The sequence below is a fragment of the Passer domesticus genome, chromosome 7 (genome assembly GCF_036417665.1).
Source record: "Passer domesticus isolate bPasDom1 chromosome 7, bPasDom1.hap1, whole genome shotgun sequence".
Classification (NCBI taxonomy): Eukaryota; Metazoa; Chordata; class Aves; order Passeriformes; family Passeridae; genus Passer; species Passer domesticus.
The window spans coordinates 39,345,997-39,368,710 of NC_087480.1; the positions used below are offsets into that span (position 1 = coordinate 39,345,997).

At 48.0% G+C, this 22,714-nt stretch overlaps 2 protein-coding genes across 17 annotated transcripts in view; one reads left to right on the plus strand and one right to left on the minus strand.

Moving 5' to 3' along the window:
• Window positions 1-16: 16 nt before the first annotated feature.
• Window positions 17-20,688, plus strand: ZBTB37 (zinc finger and BTB domain containing 37). Of its 16 annotated transcripts, none has more exons than XR_010366179.1 (7): window positions 17-100; window positions 1,671-1,771; window positions 3,958-4,910; window positions 6,259-6,358; window positions 8,534-12,253; window positions 16,464-16,569; window positions 18,198-20,688. XR_010366179.1 is itself a non-coding variant. In XM_064427882.1 (5 exons), exons 3-5 carry the CDS (start codon window positions 3,988-3,990, stop codon window positions 9,020-9,022), a joined length of 1,512 nt encoding a protein of 503 aa, XP_064283952.1. In that variant the 5' UTR covers window positions 17-100; window positions 1,671-1,771; window positions 3,958-3,987; the 3' UTR covers window positions 9,023-20,688. The 16 variants fall into 16 exon arrangements, 5 of the variants coding, with proteins under 5 accessions (XP_064283952.1, XP_064283955.1, XP_064283954.1 ...); XR_010366178.1 differs by having other exon boundaries at window positions 16,464-16,564; XR_010366177.1 differs by having other exon boundaries at window positions 8,534-9,101; window positions 11,097-11,221; window positions 12,110-20,688.
• Window positions 20,669-22,714, minus strand: part of SERPINC1 (serpin family C member 1) — an 11,386-nt gene continuing 9,340 nt past the window's right edge. Inside the window, exon 7 of the mRNA XM_064427888.1 lies at window positions 20,669-22,527. Coding sequence (XP_064283958.1) covers window positions 22,354-22,527 — 174 coding nt within the window. The 3' untranslated portion in view covers window positions 20,669-22,353. The remainder of the gene's footprint in view (window positions 22,528-22,714) is intronic.

Below are 22,714 nucleotides of genomic sequence, written 5' to 3' on the forward strand. Positions count from 1 at the left end.
GGGGGCGCACGGTCCGCGCGGCGTTTCCTTCCGGGGCGCGGCCCGCGCTGGCGCGTTTCGGTTCCGGGCCGGCGCGGCGGGCCCTTCCCACCCCCGGCAGGTGAGGCAGGGCCGGGAGCGGCGGGCGGGCCCGGCGGCCCGGGCAGCACCGCGGGGGCCCTGCCGCCCGCCCCCGCAGCCCCGGAGCCGGCCCGCGGGCGGCTGTCAGCGGGGAAGGAGCCGCGGGCCCCGCTGGAGGAGGGTCGGGGGCGCCGGGGCCGGGACAGCGGCTCCGGGAGCCGGGGCCTGCGGGAGGGCAGCGCCGCTCGGGCCGCGCCGGAGTTGTGCGTGGGCTCAGAGCTGCTGGAGTCCCGCTGGAATGTGCGAGCAGCCAGAAGGGTTTGTTGGGGAGAAATCGTTCCTGTGAGGGTGGCGACGCCCTGGCACTGGGAAGCTGGGGCTGCCCCCGAGGGCAGGGGCACGGGGCCTGGAGCGGGCTGGGACACTGCAAGGTGTCCCTGCCGTGGCAGGGCTGGGGTGAGATGAGCTTTAAGGTCCCTTCCCACCTAAACCATTCTGGGATTCCAAGCAGCTCTCTCTGGGACCAGGGACAGGCTGGAGTTTTGTCAGGGCAGGTTTAGGCTGGCTGTCAGGGAAAGGTTCTGCCCCAGAGGGTGCTGGCACTGCCCAGGCTCCCCAGAGAATGGGCACAGCCCCAAGGCTGCCAGAGCTCCAGGAGAGTTTGGACAACACTCCCAGGGATGCACAGGGTGGGATTGTTGGGGTGTCTGTGCACAGCCAGGGGTTGCACTCAGTGGTCCTTGTGGGTCCCTTCCAGCTCAGGATATTCTGTGAAGTTGCCCAGTCACAGTAAATGTCAGCCCAAAAGCTGAGAGTTTTCAGTGCAGCTTGCAGGCTGACATCATCTGCTGGGTGGTTTGTCTCTGCTTCTTACCTGGTGGGTCAGGAGTCCCACCCACTGCTGGGGCTGCCTCCAGGCTGGAAGGCATTTGCTGAGATAAGAGTGAGCCATGGCATTACCAAAGCAGTGTCTCAGTGCCCTGTGCTGACTCAGCTCAGCTGCTGCTAAACGTGGCTGGAGGTGATGGACTTCCAGAGCAGAGACAAATCAGCATGTCACTGCCCTGGGGCTGAGCTGCAGCACCTCTGAGAGATCCCTTACTCAGAGGGGCAGAAACCAGCCTCTGACAGGGTAGTTTGAACCAAAAGAGAGATTCCCTCTGCCCAGCCTCTGGGTGGATCATAACATGCCTTGGCACTGGGGTGAGCAGAGTTCTGTGGGTTATAAAGAGCAGATGGATTTTCCCTGCCTCTGGAGCAGGAGCTCACAGATAATTTGCTGGGCTCTCTGGGGAGCAGCTGCCTTCTCACCACAGCAGTTAAGGTCTGATGATTTTTTTCCCCTTCTCTTTCTGTATATCCCAAGCTCAGCCTCCCTGTTGCCTCCCTGGGTGCTCGTGGCCTTGGCAGGGGTGTTTCACCCTTGCCTTCCTTGAGAGTGTACCCTGAGGCTTACTGCTTTAGGAACAGCTGTTGGGGAAGGTGGTGAGCTAATCCTGCTGCTAGATCCTCCAGCAGAACCAAGAATGACACAGCTTCATGTTCACAACTGCTCTTGGGAGAACCCAATTCCCCTCCCTTCATTTTTTCTTTCTTTTTACTTCCTAAAGGGGAAGGGGGCAACAAGTTTTCTTCTTACTACATCAGAAGAAAAAAAAAGAAGGCAGCACCCCCATTTCCTTCCTGCTGCATGTAACACACAGCACTCCAGGTAAGATGCTGGGTTTCCTGCTTCCCCTTGTTCTGTGCAGTGGGTGTTCTGCTCCCAGTGCTGTGCTGACACGGACCTGGGCACTGTGGGTTCCTGGTTTTTGTGGCTTTTGTTGCTTTCTCCAAAAGATGGGGAAGGACATGGAGCTGTTGGAGTGAGTCCAGAGGAAACACCAAGATGATCAGAGAGATGGGGAAGCTCGGATGTGAGGGAGGGCTGAGAGAATCAGGTGGTTCAGCCTGGAGAAGTGAAGCTTCAGGCTGACCTGGCTGTGGCCTTCCAGGGCCTGAAGGAGCTGACAGGAAAGGCAGAGACAAGGACAAGGGATGGAGTGACAGGACAAGGGAATGGCTTCCCACTGACAGAGAGTAGGTTTAGATTGGATATTGGGAAGGAATTGTTCCCTGTGAGGGTAGAGAGGTCCTGCCACAGGGTGCCCCTGGATCCCTGGCAGTGTCCAAGGCCAGGCTGGACATGGCTTGGAGCAACCTGGGACAGTGGAAGGTGTCCCTGCCCATGGCAGGGGTGGCACTGGATGGGCTTTAAGGTTTCTCCTAACCCAAACCATTCTGTGATAGGGGAAGGAGGGAAAAGGCCCTAAGAGCTGGCAGTGTTCAGCTGCACCTTGTGAAGCTTTGAGCACTCCAGTCTGACTTCCCCAGGGACACGCAGCCATCCCACCACTCAGAAATCCCTTGGCACAGCTCCACAAGATTGACAGGCTGTCCTGCAGCTTCATGTTTAGTAAGTGGCTTTGCCAAGTTTGCACAAAGCCTGCTTGGGCATATGGACATGTGCTATGCTGCAATGTTCATAAATTCCAAATAAAAAGTCCTCCAAAGGCAGACATGCTCTTCATGTGCCATTCCCTTCGATTCAGAGACTCCTCAGAGTGGGCACTGTGAGCCTTGGTATTCCCAGCCTGCCTGAAATGGTTCTGACATCTGCAGGACTCTGCTCAGTCCACATTCCAAATGCTATCCAGCTTGAAAGCTGCTTATGCCATGAGTGGACTTTAGCAAGCTTATTTACTTTCCTTTTTTTTTTTTTTTTTTTGGATGAGTTTACGTCTCACTTTCATTCATTCCAACTTTTTACCATATATGGTCAGGGCTTCTTGTCAAACTTTGCCAAAATGAAATGTGATGATGTGCTGGTGCATCCCCCAGTCCCCCTGCCTGGCCCTGCTCTGGGATCTCCTGATAAGCCTTGGTGGACTCAGCTGGGTGGTGAAGGGTCCCCTGACTGCACCAGCTGGGCTGTGAGGTGTTCTCTGAGCCTGCCAGGAGCTCTTGTAGAGGTGGGAACAACGAGGAACATCCCAGCCAAGGTGGGAAACAAGGGATGAGCCATGTGTAGCCTGGGTGAACATTGACCTGGATTGCAGCACCATTGGGAATTGTAGCCCAAGTGGAACAATCCCATTATTGCTCCAGCTGGAAAAGAGTCCAGGAGTTACTGACCATGGGTATGGCCAGAATGGGGACTTAGTGATGACCAGTGTGATGTCTTTGGGACCCTACAAAAGTGATCCCGAGTGAGGATCCTCTGAGCTCTCCTGGGCCCCAGCTTTGTTTTTCACTCTCCTGTTAAATATTTTCTGGCATGTGTCAGAAGTGCCACATATGATGGGTACCTCAAGTTAACAAAGCACTTGAGGTCAGATGGGTGCTGGCCAACTTTTCAAAAGTCAGGAGGATTCAGGTCCCAGTGTCTCCTTCCCAGTTCCTGTTTTACAAAGGAGCTTTCCCTATTACTTTCTCCTTTCAAGATGCTCAGAAGGTACAAGTGGTGAGAATTTTAATCCATTATGCAATCAGGTGCCTATTTTTAATACCTGTGCCATTTTTAGTGTTCTTTTCACATGCAGATGTGCTTTTATTGAGGCTGGCAGAACAAAGTGTTTTGCAGGCTAAAGCCATAGGGAATGGGGGTCTGTCAGGGACTGGTTGAGCAGAACTCTTGTGCAGGGGAATGCATAGCATGGAGAGATCAGTGAGCTTTTGGGATGCTTTTTTAGGCAATCTCAGACACACTCCTTCATGACAGAGCTGCTTTCAGGTGTGTGGCAGTTCAGTGGGTGAGGAAGGTCTCTAAAAACTCCAATGTTTCAAACTGTGTGGAAGCAGGTGAAAAAAGTCCTAATTTCAAATGATTGGCTCTGCTGATGACAGGATCTTTTCCAGCAGAGTCGTGCACCTGCAGCTGGGACAGCCATGGAGAAGAGTGGGAACATTCAGCTGGAGATTCCCAACTTCAGTAACTCTGTGCTGAGCCACCTGAACCAGCTGCGCATGCAGGGCCGGCTGTGTGACATCGTGGTCAACGTGCAGGGCCAGGCTTTCCGTGCGCACAAGGTGGTGCTGGCTGCCAGCTCCCCCTACTTCCGGGACCACATGTCCCTGAACGAGATGAGCACCGTGTCCATCTCCGTCATCAAGAACCCCTCCGTGTTCGAGCAGCTCCTCTCCTTCTGCTACACTGGCAGGATATGCCTGCAGCTGGCTGACATCATCAGTTACCTGACAGCTGCCAGTTTCCTGCAGATGCAGCACATCATAGACAAATGCACGCAGATACTCGAGGGGATTCACTTCAAAATCAACGTGGCCGAGGTGGAGGCGGAATTGAGCCAGACGAGGACGAAGCATCAGGAGAGACCGCCCGAGTCTCACCGGGCCACGCCAACCCTGAGCCGCTCCCTGAGCCCACGGCACAGCGCCGCCAAGGGGAGCCGCCTGGGCCAGGTTAGCACAGTGCTGGACATTCGGGAGCTGAGCCCGCCCGAGGAGTCCACCAGCCCCCAGATAATCGAGCAGAGTTCCGATGTGGAAGGCAGGGAGCCCATCCTGCGCATCAACAGGGCGGGACAGTGGTACGTGGAGACGGGCATGGGAGAGCGCGGGGCGCAGAACGACGAGGAAGTGCGCGTGCTGGGAGGAGTGCGCATTAAGACGGAGAACCTGGAGGAGTGGCTGGGGACAGAGCACCAGCCCTCGGGAGAAGACGGGAGCAGCGCCGAGGAGGTCACGGCCATGGTGATCGACACCACGGGCCACGGATCGCTGGGCCAGGAGGCCTTTGCCTTGGGCTCCTCTGGAGCCAAAGTGGTCAGGCCCACCAGCAGTGAGATCGACAGGTGGGTTTCCTTAAACTTTGTTATTCACCTTGGCTCTAAGAGGAGGTCGTGCAAGATTCTGACCTGGCTGGGTCAGTCACTTGGGTACATTTCCTCTATTTCCTTTGGTCCTCTTTTTGTTTCCTTTGGCCATCTTAAGTATAAGAGCCAAAGGGTTTGTACCTGGTGTTAGGAAGCGTGTCCAGTTTGGATAATATTGTTTTGGCTGGGTAGCGATCAGACCAGGATCTCCAGGTGCAGGCTAGCGTGGAAAATTATTTAATTAGCTCGTAGAGGTTAGGATCTCTACCTGTCAGTGTTTCAGCTGAGGTCAGATTTTTTTTTTAAAGATGTTCAGTTCAGCCTGAGTAGATACCAGACTCAGCATTTGGATTAATGGGGTCATATACAATATGTGTTATATAGCTCCATTGCACTGGTGCCTTCTAGCCCAGAGATCTGCCTGAGAAACAAGCCAGACAGCAGCTGCAGGTCAAGCTCTTCCCAGTGGTCCATGACAGCAGTGGGCCCTGGGTTTACATCTTCTGAGGCAGTTGAAATGGGGAACCCAGTGGCCTCCACTGTTGTTTTGATTTACATGAGAGAGCAGAAAGCCTTTGTTGAAAATGAGTGGTGAAATCTGCTGTGTTTGGATTCTCCATCCATCTCCTCCACTCCAGCATTTCCTTTCTTTCCCTAGGCTCAGGCCAGAGAATGGATTTGATAAGGGGCAGGTCTATTTTATTTGGGGGAGTTGTAATTCTAGGGTTTCCCTTCACATCTGCCTTTCTTCTAGCTCAATCCCATGGGGAAATAGCTACGTGGAAGCAGTGGATATTCTGTCACTTGTCGCTTAATAAATCAATCAGTGGGAGCAATCTTGAGCTGGCCCTTGGAGAGCAATCTTTCCTACTTCCTTAGCCCTTTTCCTTGGATCAGCTAGTCTCTAGCATCTCCTTTTGTGCTGTAGTCTGTATGCAGTTTCCCACCTCTAGTCCATCACATCCCTTATGTTTCACACTGGGAATGGAGGAGGAGGGTGCTGGAGGAGAGGTGTCCTCTGAGAAATGGTTTCTGTCCTGCTGTACAGTTGCTGAGTCACCAGGCCCATATTGGTTTATTCATGATAGCAACCCCTCTCTCTTGCTGAACTGGAAGCCAGATGATTCAGTTTTATTTTTCAGATGTTTAGATTGAAGCCATAGACCGGTATGATTTGGTTTTTCCTTTATACTTGCACTGTTCCACTTCCAGTGTGTTAGCTGATGAGGATGAAATGATGCTGTACAGGTGCTCACCCGTTGCTCTAAACACAGTGGTGACGTGATGCCCATTAAACATCCCGTTTGCACTCTGCCCCACCCCACAGATTCAGCCCTTCTGGCAGCATGGTTGCTGTGAGCGAGCGGTACAGATCGAAAAGCGAGTCTCCCGGGCGGATGGACGAGCCTAAGCAGCCCAGCTCCCAGGTAGGCAGACCAAGGTGTTTGCAAGTAAATGTTGGCTTGGAGGTGAAGGGAACTTTGTGGTGATGAAGTGTGTAATATTTTATATTTGCAAGCAATAATGTGTGTGATACAAGGACATTTTACTTTGGCAAAGGATCTACCTGCTCACAGGAGAACATGTGCTGGGCAAGTAGGATTTAAAATGGATTCTGGCTGTTGTTTGGGATTTTGGCCAGATACTTGGAGAACACAAGGATTTTCTCTTGTTGTTTGAGGGCATAAATATCCACCCTTATTCTGGGCAGGCCACCAACTCCTGAGGAGAAACCCCATTTGCCTGCAGAGCTGGATCTGCCCTCAAACACTGGCAGCAAATGCCTGAGCAGAGGGAGGAGGTGTGGCTTGGCTTCTGTGCAAGAAGGGTGACAGCAGCTGAATCTTTCTATGCCGGTACCAAGACCAGTCCCAAAAGCCCTCCAGGCACTACACCAATAAAACGTTTGGGGTGGAGTGTCAAAGAGCTGTGGAGTTTTAGAGAGGTCTCTGTCTGTTCTCCAAGTGACTTGTGTTGCACAGCAGGCTTTGCAACATAAAGGAGCTCTGAATTCTCTGCTTTCTTGGGCACAGTTTTGGGGTAGGAGGGAGAGATGCACAGACATGGGAGGGCAGTGGGCTTAGAGTGCAGCAAAGTGGGACACAGCAGTAATGCCTGTGCCTTATCATTTTGGTCTAATTTAGTTGCATCCAGTTAGGGTCAGAGTGCCACTGTAGCACAAGCATGTCAGCCAGCAGAGTGCAGAAGGACTCTTGTGAGCCTGACAGGTAGGGAATGTGTCAGTGTGTAAGCAGAGGACTTGGCTGGAGGTGGGTAAGGAGGTACTAGGCTGCTTTGCTCTTGAGTAAGACCAAGTGAAACAAGGTGGGGGAAAATTGAGATTGCTATCTGCTGACTTTGTTAGACACTTCCATAAAATGACAGATATCTTTTTGTTCCTGTTTTGCAAAGCTTTGTGTCCTCAGAAGACGTTGCAAAAATTTCAGGTCAAACCAACCCTCTAGGGGAAATGTGACATACTAAGCAATTTTAGCTCTGCCTAAAAAAAAGGTGCTCTTATTTCTCCATTGTGAGACAGCCTCAAACATGGAACCTTAGGCTTTACACACGGTGGGGAAGTATCATCAACTTCCACTCTCCTGGCATTGTGATATCCATACTAAAATAGCCTGCCCCTGATCCCTGGAGTGGAAAGGAAAAAGCAGAGCTTTGTGTATCTCCTTTAGTCCTCAACAGCTTCCCCATGCCTGTACAGCTGGATTCAGCAGCCCCTGGCACAGGCACACTGCTGCTCTTGCCTGTAGAGCCCTGGCTTGCAGAGGAGATGCCCTTCTGCTGGTTGCTTCTCCACATGTGGCACCCCTGGGAAGCAGCACTGGGAGAGCAGACAGTGCATGTCCAGCACAGCAGCATCCTGGAGTCAGTGTGTTTCTGCTCAGTCTGAATGCCATGGTCAGAAGTGTCTGTCCTGAGACCAGGCTTGTGGCTCAGGTTGCTCTTGGCTGTTTGTCTGTGTGACTTCAGAAAACACAGAGGAGTCTTTGCTGTGCAAGCTGGGTCAGGCACATCCTTGCCTGCGATGCCACGAGGCTGGGATGGGTTCCACAGCCAGGCAGGCAAACGTGACTCATTGTGAACTCTAAGTGACATCTGAATAAATACCTGTGTAAAATGGCACCTGTAGACTTTCAGATATGATTTGTAGTTTGCTCCTCCTTTGTTTTACTGCAAGCTCATCAACTGGCTTCTTTGACTTTAGTAAGGAAAAAGAGAAGATGATACACCCAAGTGTTTTAATTAAACTGCCAGAAATTTGTAAAAAAGTAACAAGTATTGACATGTGGTCCACAACTGAATTGGTGGCCAAGTGCCCTTGTGTTAAGGGCTGTCTTTTCTTCACCAGATCCAGGGAATGGCTTGGCAGAAGGGGCCTTTGCAGCAGTGGTTTCTAATTGATTGCTCGTTTGTCTTCAGCCCCGAGGCCCCAGTTAAGCACTTAAATGTGTGCTTGAGGTTGCAGACATTAGTGCTGCTGATTTTGAGGTTTGGCACGTGCCTTACTGGCTGGACCCGGGCCTGATTTTTCTCTGCAACTCGTTTTAGGCTGCTTGTTATTTAAATCGGTGCCATTTCCTTGGCAGGGGGAGGAATCGGCCATGCTTGGAGTGAGCGGTTACGTGGAGTATCTGCGGGAGCAGGAGGTGTCAGAGCGCTGGTTCCGCTACAACCCACGGCTCACGTGCATTTACTGCGCCAAATCCTTCAACCAGAAGGGCAGCCTGGACCGGCACATGCGGCTCCACATGGGCATCACCCCCTTCGTGTGCCGCATGTGCGGGAAGAAGTACACCCGCAAGGATCAGCTGGAATATCACATCCGCAAGCACACGGGCAACAAGCCCTTCCACTGCCACGTGTGCGGCAAAAGCTTCCCTTTCCAGGCCATCCTCAACCAGCACTTTCGCAAGAACCACCCCGGCTGTCTGCCCCTGGAGGGGCCCCACAGCATCTCCCCCGAGACCACCGTGACGTCCCGGGGGCAGGCAGAGGAGGAATCTCCTCCCCAGGAGGAGGCTGTGGCGGTGGGGGAGACGGCCCAGGGATCTGTGTCCACAACCGGGCCGGATTGACTGCGGCTGCGGAGCCCCAGGAGAAAGGACCGTCTTCCCATTCCTGGCTCTAAAGAGTCAGCACCCACCCGGCAGGCTGGTACTGTAATTAGTGCAATGCCACCACTGAACAGAAAGAAGCTCCCAAGATGTTGCCAAAATAGAAAAAAATCTCTCTCTTTCTCTCTCTTCCTCTCACACACCCACACACACACCCATAGAGTGTTAAATGTTTTTCTCCCTTATTCCTCCTCCTCTTGGAGAAAAACAGAACAACTGTGTCAATCAACTTCTTATTCAGGGATCGACAGGATTTTAAATTTTTTTACTGTTCTGTAGTGATCTGGGACAAGCAGTCATTTGTATTTCTGGACAGCGCTGTGGCCCAGCAGGGCGTCCCGCCGGCGGTGCCGGGTTCAGCCACAGAGCCATATCCACTGCTCCCGCTCGAGGGGAGAGCAGGGGCAAGGGGCCGTTGCCTTTCTCCCTTCCCCAGGTAGCTGCCACAGCAAAGAAAACAAAAATACTCTCCTGGTGGAACCTGCCTTGCCCGAGTGTATTTATCCCTGTCTGATTTTGGTGTGTCTCCTTACGTTTTTATTTAAACTGTTGTTTTAGGGCTTTGGGCTTGCTCGTTCCAGGCATGCAGCCCTGGTGCCCCTTGTTAAAGTGGGCACAGCTACAAAGTGGTATTCCAGAGGTCAGCAAAATGTGAAGGAAGTACTTCAGCTACTGAGAGTGGAATTTAGCAGCTGTGAGGTTTGCATGAGACTCTGATGCATTGGGAGAAGGGCTGGAGGGATCTTCCAGAGGAGGTTGTCCTCTGCTGGTGCTGATCTGGAGAGCTCAGAGCACTCTGAGGTCCTGGCTGGAGCGCTGCCATGCTTCAGGTAGTGCCAAGGATTAGGAAGAGATTTTCTGGAGTTGCTGAATTGCAGAGTTAGAGGCTGGCTACCAAAGTCCTCTTTCACCCCTGCTCCCCCCTCGACACACACTTGATCTTTTAGAACAGCAATACGGGATATGGGAATACTGCAATGCTGTTGTCACAGCCGAGCAATCGCAGGTGGTTGCTTTTAAACCTGTTTCTACAAACTAGTTTGATAACTTTTTTATCAATGAAACGCAAAAAGAAAAGAGAACCCTACTCTATTTCCTTATAACAGTTCAGGAGACTTAAAAGTGAATGGTTCCTAGAGCAATCACAACTCTGTCCCCTTGCATGGACTTAACATTTTTGTATTCTGAGTAGCTCTGATGTTTAGAGCAAGTTTAGCAAACCTGGAGAGACATGCCTGCGTGTGTATTGTAGGTGTTTGCACGAGCTTACGTGGTTCATAACCAGAGAAGCATGGGACAGGCAGATAAGTGCAAATATCCTGACATCTTTTTCTAAAAAAATATGCAATATTTTAAGAGTTTTCTCTAGTTCTGATGCCAAGTTGTTCATGATGAAGGGGGGGAATGGACGACAGGTTGTGCATATCAGGTTTGGTGAAGGAGTTCTCTTGAGGATGTATAATGTGTATATGATGAGGAAGGGTGAAGTTCTGAACTCTAAGGTGATGGGAGGAACAAGGAGACATTGAAAAAGAAATAAACTTCATCTTGCTTCAGCAAGAAAGCTGGATGAGAGGTGAGAGTGGGGCCTTAACAGGCAGGAGACTGACCAAGTGACAATAAACTTGGCCTTCTGTCTGACTGCAGTCTTGGGCACATGGAAACATCTCCAGCCCTTGCTTTCCCCATCTGCAAATTGGTACTTGGGATCATTTTCCTGCCCCTTTGGAGGGAATAATTTGGAGAAGGGTGATGTATTTTTGCCTTGATACATAGATTTTTTAAGTGTGAGGGGTCTCACTGTTCCTCCCATCTCTCTCTCAAAAAGAGATGTGGCTCTGATGTGTTTTTGTGTGTGGGAAAGGGCTCGGTGCCAGTATCACATGTAACAGGGATGTGATCCTACAAGAGGAACCTTTGCAGGTGTTCTGAGCTGGGTACCTGCAAAGTACCATCTCATTGACCATTTCAAACAGGAAAACTGATATTTCACCTCCGTTTTCCTTCTGTGCCTTCTTCCTCCTCTCCTGTCAAGGGCATCCATCACACAGGGAGTGGTTTGGCCACCCAAACAACCAGCTCCGTCAGGTTTCCTGGCCAAGGTCAAGCATCACGGTACCAAAACAGTGAGGTTGCCAGAGAGCAGTGGCAGAGGATGAGGTGAGAGGGTGGCCAAGGTAGGTTTTGTTGCAATCAAGGTGCAGGGAGGAGTGGAGATGTGCTGCTTTAGTCATAGCTTTTGAAGTTACCAAAAATGAAAAAAAAAAAAAGTTAAAAATTTTGAAATCCTATCCTGTTCACACTAGAGAGCATAAAAAGTTACTTTTAGTTGCTTAAAAGATTTTTAAGTGTTTTAAAATAGAAATTTTAAAATAATACTACCAAACTATAAAAACATAAAATTATTTATATACATATATTATATAAAAATATAGTGGGAAAGTTTCCCTGCTAAGCTTGCTGTGAAGAGAAGGGTGAAGGTGCAGTAACTGCTACACAAGCAACATTTCTCTGAGACAGATGGCAACCGTAGTGAAGAAGGGCTGACATAAAATGGTGAATGCCTTTGTTCCCATGGCATAGCTGTGAGTTTCTTGAGCAGGTTTTTATTTTACTGTATCAATACTGTGAACGGAGAAGCATCCAAACAGTGCAGGATGCCAACAGCGTGTCCTGTTTGCTGATTCACTACTTCAAGTGGCCTGGTGAAAACCATGAAATTAGTCCTTCATACCTTACTAGGCTGAAAACAAAGCTTGTGAAAGGTTTTTATTTTTTCCTCCTTTATGTTTGCTTTTCTTTTTGTTTTTGGGGGTTTTTTTTGTTTGTTTTTTTTTGTGCAGAGGTTGCCACTGTATAAATGATCATTTCTGATTGCATGCAAAAGAGCCAATATTCTTGCCCAGGCCTCGCTGAGGTGAAGTTTATAGCTTGTAGCTAGAGTCAGTATAAGGTATGGTAGTGGGAATCATTTTGATATTATTTCTGTACATTTAATGGATGTGTATGTATGTGTGGGAATCATGATGTCTAATATTTCTTGAACAGTGCTGAAACCAGTTCAGGCCCATCCGCACTAGACAGTGGAACCAGTGCTGAAGGAAGCGTTATTGAACATTTCTTTCAAGGGTCGACTTCCTGAGTGCAGATGAGACCAAGGTTCAAGAAAAAAGGGGTTGGAGGTCCTGTACGGTATGGAGAAACCTCATGTGTATTTTCTGACAGTGGTGTAGCTACTTAGAGGTGCTTTCCCTAACAGAATGATACTGTGTCCTGTTGCTTCTGCGTTGGTGTGGCTCTTTACGCTTGCACCAAAGCTGTGGAGAATCAGATGCCAACTTTCCAAGTGTGAATGCTTCTGTGATGGGTTGAGGCACAGCTTTGCATTCCCACATCTAGCTGCATCTTGTTCTGCCAAAACTGTGATTTCAACTGTGATTTAAGGAGGATGTGAAGAGAACTCTTGTTTTAATACCTCTGTACGTAAAATTTTTGTCTGCTTTAGAGTTAGGGCTTACTAACCTATTTGATTTCTTGCCTCAGGCAACAAGGAGAACACACTCTGGTTTTACAGTTTGCTTTCTTGGAGGTGGACATATTTCTTAGTTCTTTGCTGTCAAAGAACTCACCTCCCAAATGTGAAGAGTTGTGGTTATCTCCTTAAGCCTGCAGCAAGCCCTGGTGCCAAGTGTCAGCCAAGTGACATGATGGTTGCCACGGCTGTTCCCTGCTGCTGCCAGGTTACCTGTGAATAGCTGTGAAAATAGCAAGAATTGTGTTAATACTGTGTTGCTGCTTTGGAGAAAAGCTAAACCTCTTTGTCTCAGGAGGATGACTGATGTGATGCTGGGAAAAGGAGAAGGCCAAAATGCAGTGAGAGGATGTGAGAACAAATTGTGCTTTGTATTTCCAGCAGCTAGAGAGGGATGAATGAGAGGCTTTGTGGAATGTGAATTTGTTGCAGGAGGCTGAGGACATGCTTAGAGCTAACTTAGTAAGATGCAGGATAGCCTGGTGAGAGCCAGAGCAGCCAGTGCAAATGGGCAGTCCCTCCTCATCCTCTCAGCATTATCCACCATCAGGTTCAGTCCTTGGACTTTCCTACATCTTCTCTACAATATCCTCAAGCTGTGACCTGTATAGTTTAGTTTGGGTGCTGGGAAGAACAGAAAGCATGTTGTATCTCTGCTGCTGTTTTAAACCCAGAGAGGTCGGCAGCGACTGACCCCGTTCCCATCTGACAGCTACACAGAGCTGGAATAGCACTGGGAACAAGCTGAAAGGCATCATGGGGCTGGCTCAGCACACAGGGCACAGAGCCAGGATTTCAGCCCTCTGTGAGCTCAAGGTTGAAGTACATGGACAGGACAGCTCTCCCTGCTTGTCCTGCTCTCATTTTGTGACAGCTCTGTGGCTGCGTTTCCGTCCCACACCTCTGCAGCAGGAATGTCACTTAACTGTGGGATGCCCACTTCAGGAAGTGATTCCAAGCAGTTTGCTTTTGGAGTAGAGTCCCTGCCACTTTTGGGTGATGCAGCCCTAACAAGGCCTTTGCAAGAGCAGAGTTGTCAGCTTTTATTTGCTGCTGACTTCATCTCTCCTGCAGAATCCAACATATAAATAGGAAGACAGCTGCAAAGGTGCAGCTGGTTAAACTGATTTGGGTGGAAGGTGGTGTGGGAGGTAGATAGGATCATGCTTCTTGAAAACTAACAAAAAACAGCCCTTAAAATTATTTAAATTTTAGAAAACTCTCCTCTTTGATCCATGATATGCCTGCCAGTTTAGCTGTGTCAGCATCCAAATGTTTCTGCAGAATAGTGACATGAAATGCTGTTCAGGCTGTCCTGGAAATATTTTGGAGATGGGAAAAGTCCCTGCCCATGGCAAGACAGTTGGACTAGATGGCCTCTAAAGGTCCCTTCCAACCCATGCTGTTCTATAAGTCAAGAAGCTATAATTCAAGGAGACTTTTTGCCAGGGTCTGGGCTCTGAGTTTTCCCTAGGAGCTGAGTCTGTGGCCAGGACTGCCTGGGATCCACTGCCACAGCAAAATAATAGTGGTGAGCATTGCTCCTGTCACAAGGTGAGAGCCATGCACAGAGTTTTGATATCTGCAGTTAAAGGGCCTAAAGAGGAGCTCAGAATCCTTATTTCAATCACTGTCATTCAAAGGATATTTTAAAATAAAATACATATGTACCTGTGTATGTATATGTGTATATATATTTATATATATATATTTGTAACCAAATAGAAGTTAGAACTATGCAAACAATACTGGCTGCTTCTTGAAACTACCAGAACATTTTGGAATAGAGTAGATTTGGAGTAGACTTGCTGTGGAGGTTTTTTATTTGTTTTTGTTCTGTTTTATAATCAGTAAAATGCAGCAGACCAAAGTTTTGCTGCAGTTAATCTTACTAGAAATGTAGGTTATTCTTAACCTGAAACCCACTCAAGTGGGTTATAAAATTATCTGAAGAGTCCTACCATCTCTAAAATATTTCCATCTGCTGAAAGGCTTTGGCTTGGCAAACATAGAAAAACACAGAGGCTGTGAACTAGGAGAGATTGAGTGTGATGTTTGGGCTGATGGAATCAAGAAAGGACTGGGAGCATTTACTTTTGGATGTAGGATTGAGTTGGTTTCAAGGAATCTTCCTCCTTGGGAAAATATCCATTGCTGAGATGGAGGCAGTGATCAGAGCATCCCTGGGGTGAATTCTGCTTTTGATGGAGGTATTAGAAAGCTTCCTGCTGAATCTGATGGTACAAGAGTTTAGGCTGCTGGGAGAAATTCCACATGATGTCTGCCATTTCTTTGTGTCTGATCTTTGCTTTTAGGATTAACTGCAATGTATCTGTAACTTTCAGTGAGCTTTGGCTTTTTATTCCTGGAACTGTAGACAATTCAGGTTTCCCATAACATTATCCTCATCCCAACTGTGAACAAGTTACTACTGCTTCTTATAATTTATTGTCTTTCTGTTCCTGAATGTCTGTGTGATCCAGCTGGTCACCAGCACCACCTTCCAGTGCTTCATTAGCTTTTATGCACAGGGAATTGTTGCAATGGATAAGTTGACCATGCTAGTTGGAAGAGTAGAAGCTTTTGGAGAATGACTTTTGCTTCCTCTAGCTGTCATTAGGGAGTGCACACACACATACCTGTATATACATATATAGAAACAAATATAATGTGTTTCAATATAAACTCATTTAGCATTATTCTTATTTAATTTATATTTTAATCTAGTTGTAAACCAAAGTATTACAGCTTGTGAAATTATGTCTCTCGGAAATAGGAGGAACCTTTCTTAGGTGGGAATTCTGAAAGGTCTTTGGTGACAAAAACATGGATAGGAGTAAGACTTCAGAACTTGTGCTGCTGGTGAGTTGCAGCCTTGAAAGGATTTGAAACTTGCTGAGTAAAGTTGGATGGTAGGACCTTCTGAAGGTGTTCTTCATGATCCTTAACAGTTTTGTTGTAAAACAAGGACGTTCTGGCAAAGCCAGAAATAAAAGGGGAGAAAACAAAAAATCAGACTGTGACCTGGCACAGCCGGGAGCTGGGGAGGAAACCACAAAACCAGCCACTGATGTATTTAGTGTCTAATTTAAAGTTTTAGGAAATGAGCCATTGCTATTTAGTGGTGTCTAGAAGTGGTTGGGGGTTTGTTAATAACTTCTGTGAAGGCACGTGTTCTGCTGTCACCAATGGGAAGAGATACTGAGTTCCAAGATAAGATCTTGCTGGTTTTTCTGTGCCAGGGAGTAATTACCTTTCTGAGGAATTGGCAAGTGCTAAGAACAAATTCACCTCTAACATGTCCCACAGGCTTGGCAGCAGCTCTGCTTCCTCTGAAGAGAGCTGAAATAAGGAGAGAGCTTATCTGTTTCCAGCCCTGGCTGGCGCTGGTGGCACTGGAACCACACAGGGGAATGGGCAGAAAGGTGGAACAGCAGCAAAGCATCACTGGGAAGAGGCAGTGCATGTAGCTGGCATGCCATGGATGCTGTGGGCAGGGAAATGCTGGGCTTAGAACCTGCACAGGGGCAGGAGCATGCAGGAGATGCTGCTGCCTTGTGAGACAGCTGTCCAAAGATGCCTATTCTGGCACATGACAGCTGAGCAGCACCAGTGTTTTCCTTGCTGGACTGTGAATAGTAAGAAGGAAAAGGGATCGTTCAGTCCCCTGTGGGGGCAAGATTTGCTGTGAGCATTTCAAAAATGCCATTGGAAGGAACTGAAGGGTGGCAAGTGAAGGGTGGAAAGGGCAGTACTAGACTTCAAAGTGCCATTTTTTGAGTTTTCTAGCAAGTGTTGAAGACTGAAGTTTGGTTTTGTTTCAGTGCTTTCTCCTTTACCTACATAATTTTTCCTATTTAAACTCCACAGCTCAGGGAAGGGTGCAGAGAAGATGGAGCCAGACCCTTCCTGGAGGCACACGGTGGAAGGAGGAGCAGCAGTAGGCAGCAGTTTATACAAGGGAAAATCAGGTTAGGTATGATAAGACATTATCTCACCATGAGTACAGTCAAACAGCATTGGATCAGGTTGTCCAGAGAGGCTGGGAAATCTCCATCACGGAGAGTGCAGCCTCCAAGTTCCTGTTTCCATTAGACTGCGCCAAGCTGTATTTTTGTTATCTTTTTTTTAGTTTTATCATATAAAATTGGCAGCTTTACTGGCCTTCCTAGTTTGTATCAGTTAAGCTTTTGAAACATGTTCAGGTATTTTTAAATACTGCTGTGTAAGTTCCTTGTTTAATCTGACATACTCTGATTTATTATTTTACTGCAGTTACCTAAGGCAGTACTTAAAAAAATCAGTGCATTAATTTTTTTGCAGACTTTCAGCTTAGTTTTTGATAATGTACCTAACACCCTTCCCCTCAGATCTATGGTGAAATGGCTGCATTATTTTTATACTGCAGTGAGGCTTATTTATTTAAACTTTCCAATTACCTTTGCAGTCATACCCAATATCATTGGCTATGAAACTGTGAAACTAATGAGAAATGAAAAATTAAGTTAGATTGATTCATTTACTGCTGGACAAAAAATACAGAAAGTGGCAGTATAAAAAGATAAAATACAGTTTAAATTAGTTACTCAAATCACAGAATGGTTTGGGTTGGAAGGGACCTTAAAGCTCATGCTATTCCAACCCCCCTGCCATGGGCAGGGATGTCTTCTGCTAGAATTCCAATAGAAGTTACCGAGTCCAGGGCAGGGGGAGGAGTCACAAAACCAGTCTGAGAGAAACAAATTTTAACTTGATGATGCCAATTGATTGGTTCCCCATTTGGTCAAGTTTTAAAAGCTGTTTCTTGAGGTTTCCCTGGCTCATTCATCTACATGTCTTGGGCATTGGTTTGATAGGGGGGTTTGTGCCTCCGAGAGTGTTTTCTGAGAGTTTACATGTCTAAAGAACCTCTCTGAATTACTGTGAAGCTTTCCTTGAATCCTTCCTTGCTGTGCATTGGTAACTGAACACAGCTCTTGCCTGCAAGAGGCCAGTGGGACAAGGGTGGCAGCAGTGGGTGACACTAATGAGAAGTGGACAGTGCAATTCTTGGGCTGACAGATTGGATTTTGGGAAGGAGCATGAAGCGCCAGCCCCACTGTGGCTGTCCCCAGCCCCAGGGCATTCTTTCAGTCCATGTTTGTTTGCAGGGGCTGTTTACAGAGCAGCCTGGATCTCCACCAGAGATGCAGGGTGTAGGTGGCATGCAGGCACTTTTCTGATGTGTTAGAAGATTTCCTAAGCCAGGGTTGTGCTGTTGGGGGAAGCACCCTGGGTGGCATTGAGAGTAGAATTTTGTCATACCCTTTACTTAAAGCTAATTCCTTGGGCTTCCCCTCTAAGGCACTGGCCTGGGCAGAAAGCTGACACCAGACAGCTTCCAGGGCTGTGCTGGCACAGGGCAAGTGCCAGGAAGGAATATTGGGAAGGGAGAGAGGAGTGGTGTTGTTCAAATCAGCCATGGTTCTTTTGTGTTGGTGGGTAACATGGCTGACATTTAGGACAGGCAAGAGCAATCCTGAGTGGCAAACCAGACCTTTGTGAATAAGGTCTTTTAGAGGCTGAATGAGGAGGAGAATAACATGCACCTGTGTGTTCTTGCAGTAACACATTCCTCACCTCGTGCCCCGCACTTGCAGGGAGAGTTAGCGAAGGATGAGAAGACTGGATCAGATGGTAATTCATGAAATGGAAGCAAGGTATTCAAAGCACTGCTTTAGTCTGAAAAGGGAAGGGAATGAATGCAGTTTTCCCAAGCCTTTAGTGTGTTGAACACTAGCTGAAGCTCCCATGAGCTGTGTCCCCATTGTCCCCAGAGCTCCCCTCATTTCCCTGGTGTCACCCCACCTTTCCTGCACAACACTGTGAATATGATATCTGTAGCTCTTTTTAAAACTTTGGTTTTTTTCCATTAAAACTGCTCAGAGCAGGAAATGCTGTCCTACTGCAGGAGCAGACAAGATATGACCCCCAAACAGGGCATGGATAGTTGAGTAGTGGGAGAGAGAATATTAAGAGTTAACAAGGGAAGTGGCTTTGTATAGCAATTTGCTAATCAAATTTCATCTTGTAACAAACTTAACTGACAATCAATTTCTAAAATACAAAAGCCTCTTAGAGGAAATAGTCAAGTATATCTTCACCAGAAAGATTTAACTGGGATAACTTAATAAAGAGCACAGGATTTTTTTCCTCTTTTTTTTTTCTTTTTTTTTTTTTTTTGAGCAATCACTCCAGAAATGGAGTCTCATTAAGCAGCAGCGTATTCACAGGACAGTAACTACCTCTCTCTCTTGGAGTGCTGAGGTTACCACACTACACACTCTAGCAGCAAAGCTTTCACTTTAAAGAGATTTGTTTTCCTTACCTCTGTTTCAGAAATGCAAGTCTGTTTTGTAAAGTGACTCTAATGAAAATGGCATCTGGCAGGAGCAATGGGAGTCCCTTGGGGTCCACAGTCCTTCTTGGCCTCCAGTTCCATACTGTGACCCTATGCAGGTTGGCCATGGGGCTGTGACAGTTCAGGGGGACTTTGTCACCTCCTGTGTGCTGCATGACAGTGAACTGTCCCCTGGGCCGGAGCTGTGAGATCACATTCCTGCACTGGGAAATCAGTTAATGGTGGCAAAGGTAAAGGAGAATCCATCTCCCTCCTGCCTCCAAGGCAGCAGGCAGCAGTTAAAAAAAAAAAAAAAGCAATAAGATAAAATACAAACACTTTTATACGTTGTTCATTAGTCAGCAGATCTGACTCTGCAAATTTATATATATATATACACATACAGAGAGCAAATCTCTCATGTGAAAAAGGTGCCATTTTTTTTCTAAACAGTCCCTTTCCAAACTAGAACAGCACTTTAAATAGGTTCCTCTTTAAAAAAAAAAATTAAAAAATAAAAAAAAAAAAAGAAAAAGCAAACCCTTTTCTGCCGCAATGCACTTTAACTTGTCAGACGAGTACAGCTGTGGCTGGCTGGGGACACAGCTGTACAGGCAGGCAGCTCCTGGGCAGCCACAGCTCGGGGGGAGCAATGCTGCCACAGCCTGGCCATGGCAGCTCTACCTCCAGCAGCCCCCCGGGTGTCACGGCCCCGCGCTGCCCGGAGCGGCCCCGCCGGGGCTGCTGGCTGTTAGGAGACTTTGGAATCTTTCAAGAGAAACCCACCCTTGCCTGTCAAGAAAATTGAAACCCCGTTTTTTAACAGGTCAGAAGTTGCACCCGGTTACAGCCCAGCTGGCAGCCCAGGGCTGAGCTGAGCTGAGCAGCAAAGCCAGGAGAAAGCTGTCGCTGGGGTTGTGGGCTTTTTCCATAACATGAATATGGAGCCCTCATCAGTTCTGTTCGTTTTTTTGTTTTTTTTTCTTTTTTAATCCAAGTTTGTGTGTCCCACATTGATTCTGCTCTGAGCTGGTTTGCAGAGTAACCATTTGTAACAGAAATTGTGCTGTCACCTTCAACTAGTGACCTATAAATCAAACCTTTTTAGGACAGGTGTCCTAACACTCAAGACTTACTTTTCACAGTTAAGAAATTTCCTGCTGTACTAATTATTCTTTTGGTTTTATTATTTTATTTTATTTTTGGTTGCAGTCCTTATTTCAAGAAAAAAAAGTCAGTGTTCAGACTAGTCTGGAGTAGGCTGAAGAGTAAGCCTGCTGTAACTTGTGGATATCAGACTGTTCTTCAGTGATTTTCCAAGCTGTTTCCAAACTGGCCCTCCATGACTGCTTCTCTTCCTCTTCCAGCAGGCTCTGGCAAACAGAAGCTCCATGGCCACTGTGTCCAGGGACAGCCAGCACTGCTGGAGGGGGTGGGCAGGGGAACCAGAGTTGGGAAAGGGGGAAATAAAACCAAGGTAGAGGGGACTGTACAATTGCATTGAAAGCAGTTTAGCAAAAAGCGCTCTCGTTGGACAGCTTTAAGAACAATGTGAATGAGAACTTAGCAACTTGGGTAAGAATCTTGGAAAATTCTATAAATGTATACTTGAAATTCTGTTTGTATTAAAAAAATGCATTTTCTTCTTTCTTTTAACACTGTGTAAAAGAACATTATGCATGTGAGTGGTTTGAGAATTAAATGGTTTAATACTCAGATCCTTGTCTGTGTCTTATGGCTGACTGGTCCTTACCCAATGTGGATTTTCTGCCTGGTCCTGGCTGTGGGCAGCTCCACACTCTTTTAAGCTGAGCAGCTTGAGAGAAGTTGCACAGTGCCAGGCTGCTGTTCCTGGCAGCTCATATGGCTTCTGTCCTTTTTGGCTGAGTTTTGTCTCACCTTTTCAGCAGGCTCAGCCCTTTTCAGCCTCCCCAGGAGGAACAAGCCTTGTGCTCTTGCTGCAGGCCAAGCTTTGGATGTTTTCCCAGTTGCCTATGGCAGGGGAAGCATTTTGGTTCAGTGCCATGCTAGGGAGGCCCAGGCAGTGCCTCAGCCCTCCTCTTTCACCAGTGTTCACCTCCACAGCCTGGAGCACAGCTGGCAAAGGAGTGATTACAGGAGGTTGTGTGTCTCTCTGTGATGTTCACAGGCAGAAGATGGGATCCAGCAAGAAAAGCCACAGTGGTAACTGCCAGAGGAGGGCACGGAGAGGAAGAGCTGCTTTCTGAACTCTTGGTTATTTTCAAAATGCTTCCCCTTTTCTCCCAGGGTTCCAGCCCATCACAGTTTCTTTCAAGGTACTGCCCCAGGGAGTACCTGTAGGAGCCCCTGAAGGACACCTCTCACATGTGTACAGTTTGCCATGGCCCATGGGACAATGGAGGAGGTGGCTCTCCATGTCCCAGTCACACTGCTTGCACAGATGCTCAAACAATCCTACTGGGAACAGGAAAGAGTCAAACACCTAATAGCTTCCAAATCTAGAGACCCAGTGACCAAAGATCTGGCACACCACTCTATCCAAGTTAACTCCCTCACTGCTTGGCTGCTCTAGCAGTTCCTGCCAAGAGAAGCCTTTACAGAGGTGGCTATTTCACTGGCAGCAGGCCAGGAGACCTCAGCTCCTGGAGTAAACTTGCAGGTGAAATAAATTATTTCTATTAAAGCTGCAGGTACTGGTTTCCTTACCTGGGCACTGTCGTGGTTCATGGGCACTGCTGCTACAGTAACTGTTAGATGAAGTCTTAGCAATCAAAAAGAATTTCAAAGCCTTGGCTGTTCAAGGCTGCCACTAGTGACTCTCAGCTCTTGGGCACACAGGACACACCAGAGCTGCTGGCAAGCAGGGCACAGCTTTTGGCAGCTCTTCCACCCACACGGAGCTGCAGAAGGCTGTTCCTTGCCCAGCCAGCACAAGTTTCATGGCTGCTGCTGCCCCACTCACCTTTCTGGTGTGGAGCCCCATTTGTTGGAAAAGAAGAATTTAAATAAGTCTAGGAAGTGGCTCAGTGTAAGCTGTGCATTCAGAGAGCAGTCTGTTACATACAGATCTATAGGTTTTAATGAACCAAGTGATCAGAGTTACAGAGGGTTGGGCACAGGAAGGACAGCAATGCTGGACTTGGGTGCCACCAAAATACTGGTACCAGATGAAATTCAGCTTTCCTTGCCACAAAGGACAGGACAGTGAGGTGACCTGTGAGCCCCTCACCTGACATGGCAGGGAGGAGCAGGGACAGCCCAGCTGGATGCAGTCCCTCCCTGCAGCTGGCACCAAACAGAAAGACCAACCACCCCAGGAGCAGCCCACACTTTGTGGCAATACCCCACCTCCCCTTTTCCCGAGGCAGAGGAGGGAGAAGTGAGGCCCTACCAGCCCCTTTAGGAGCAAGGATCAGCTATCCTGCCCATGAAGATGATGGAGTTGAGGGCAGCTTCCCGGATGAAAAGCAGGAAGGGCCTGTTGGCATTGAAGATTTTTCTGTTCATAGGGAAGGAACGGCCAGAGATGGTGACTGCTGTAGCAGCTGAGGCCTCGCTGCCTTCTTCATTCACCTGCCAGCCAAGAGACAAGATGGGATTAAAATAGAGGCAATATGCAGCATGCAGAGGGCTCACCTCCTTCACCTCCACAGAACACAGAGCAGCCTCCCTCCAAAGCCCCAGACTGCTGAGAAGTGAACACTGTAGGTTCAGAACTATTTTTTTCCTTTAATATTTTTTTAAAAAGCAAAACATGCTG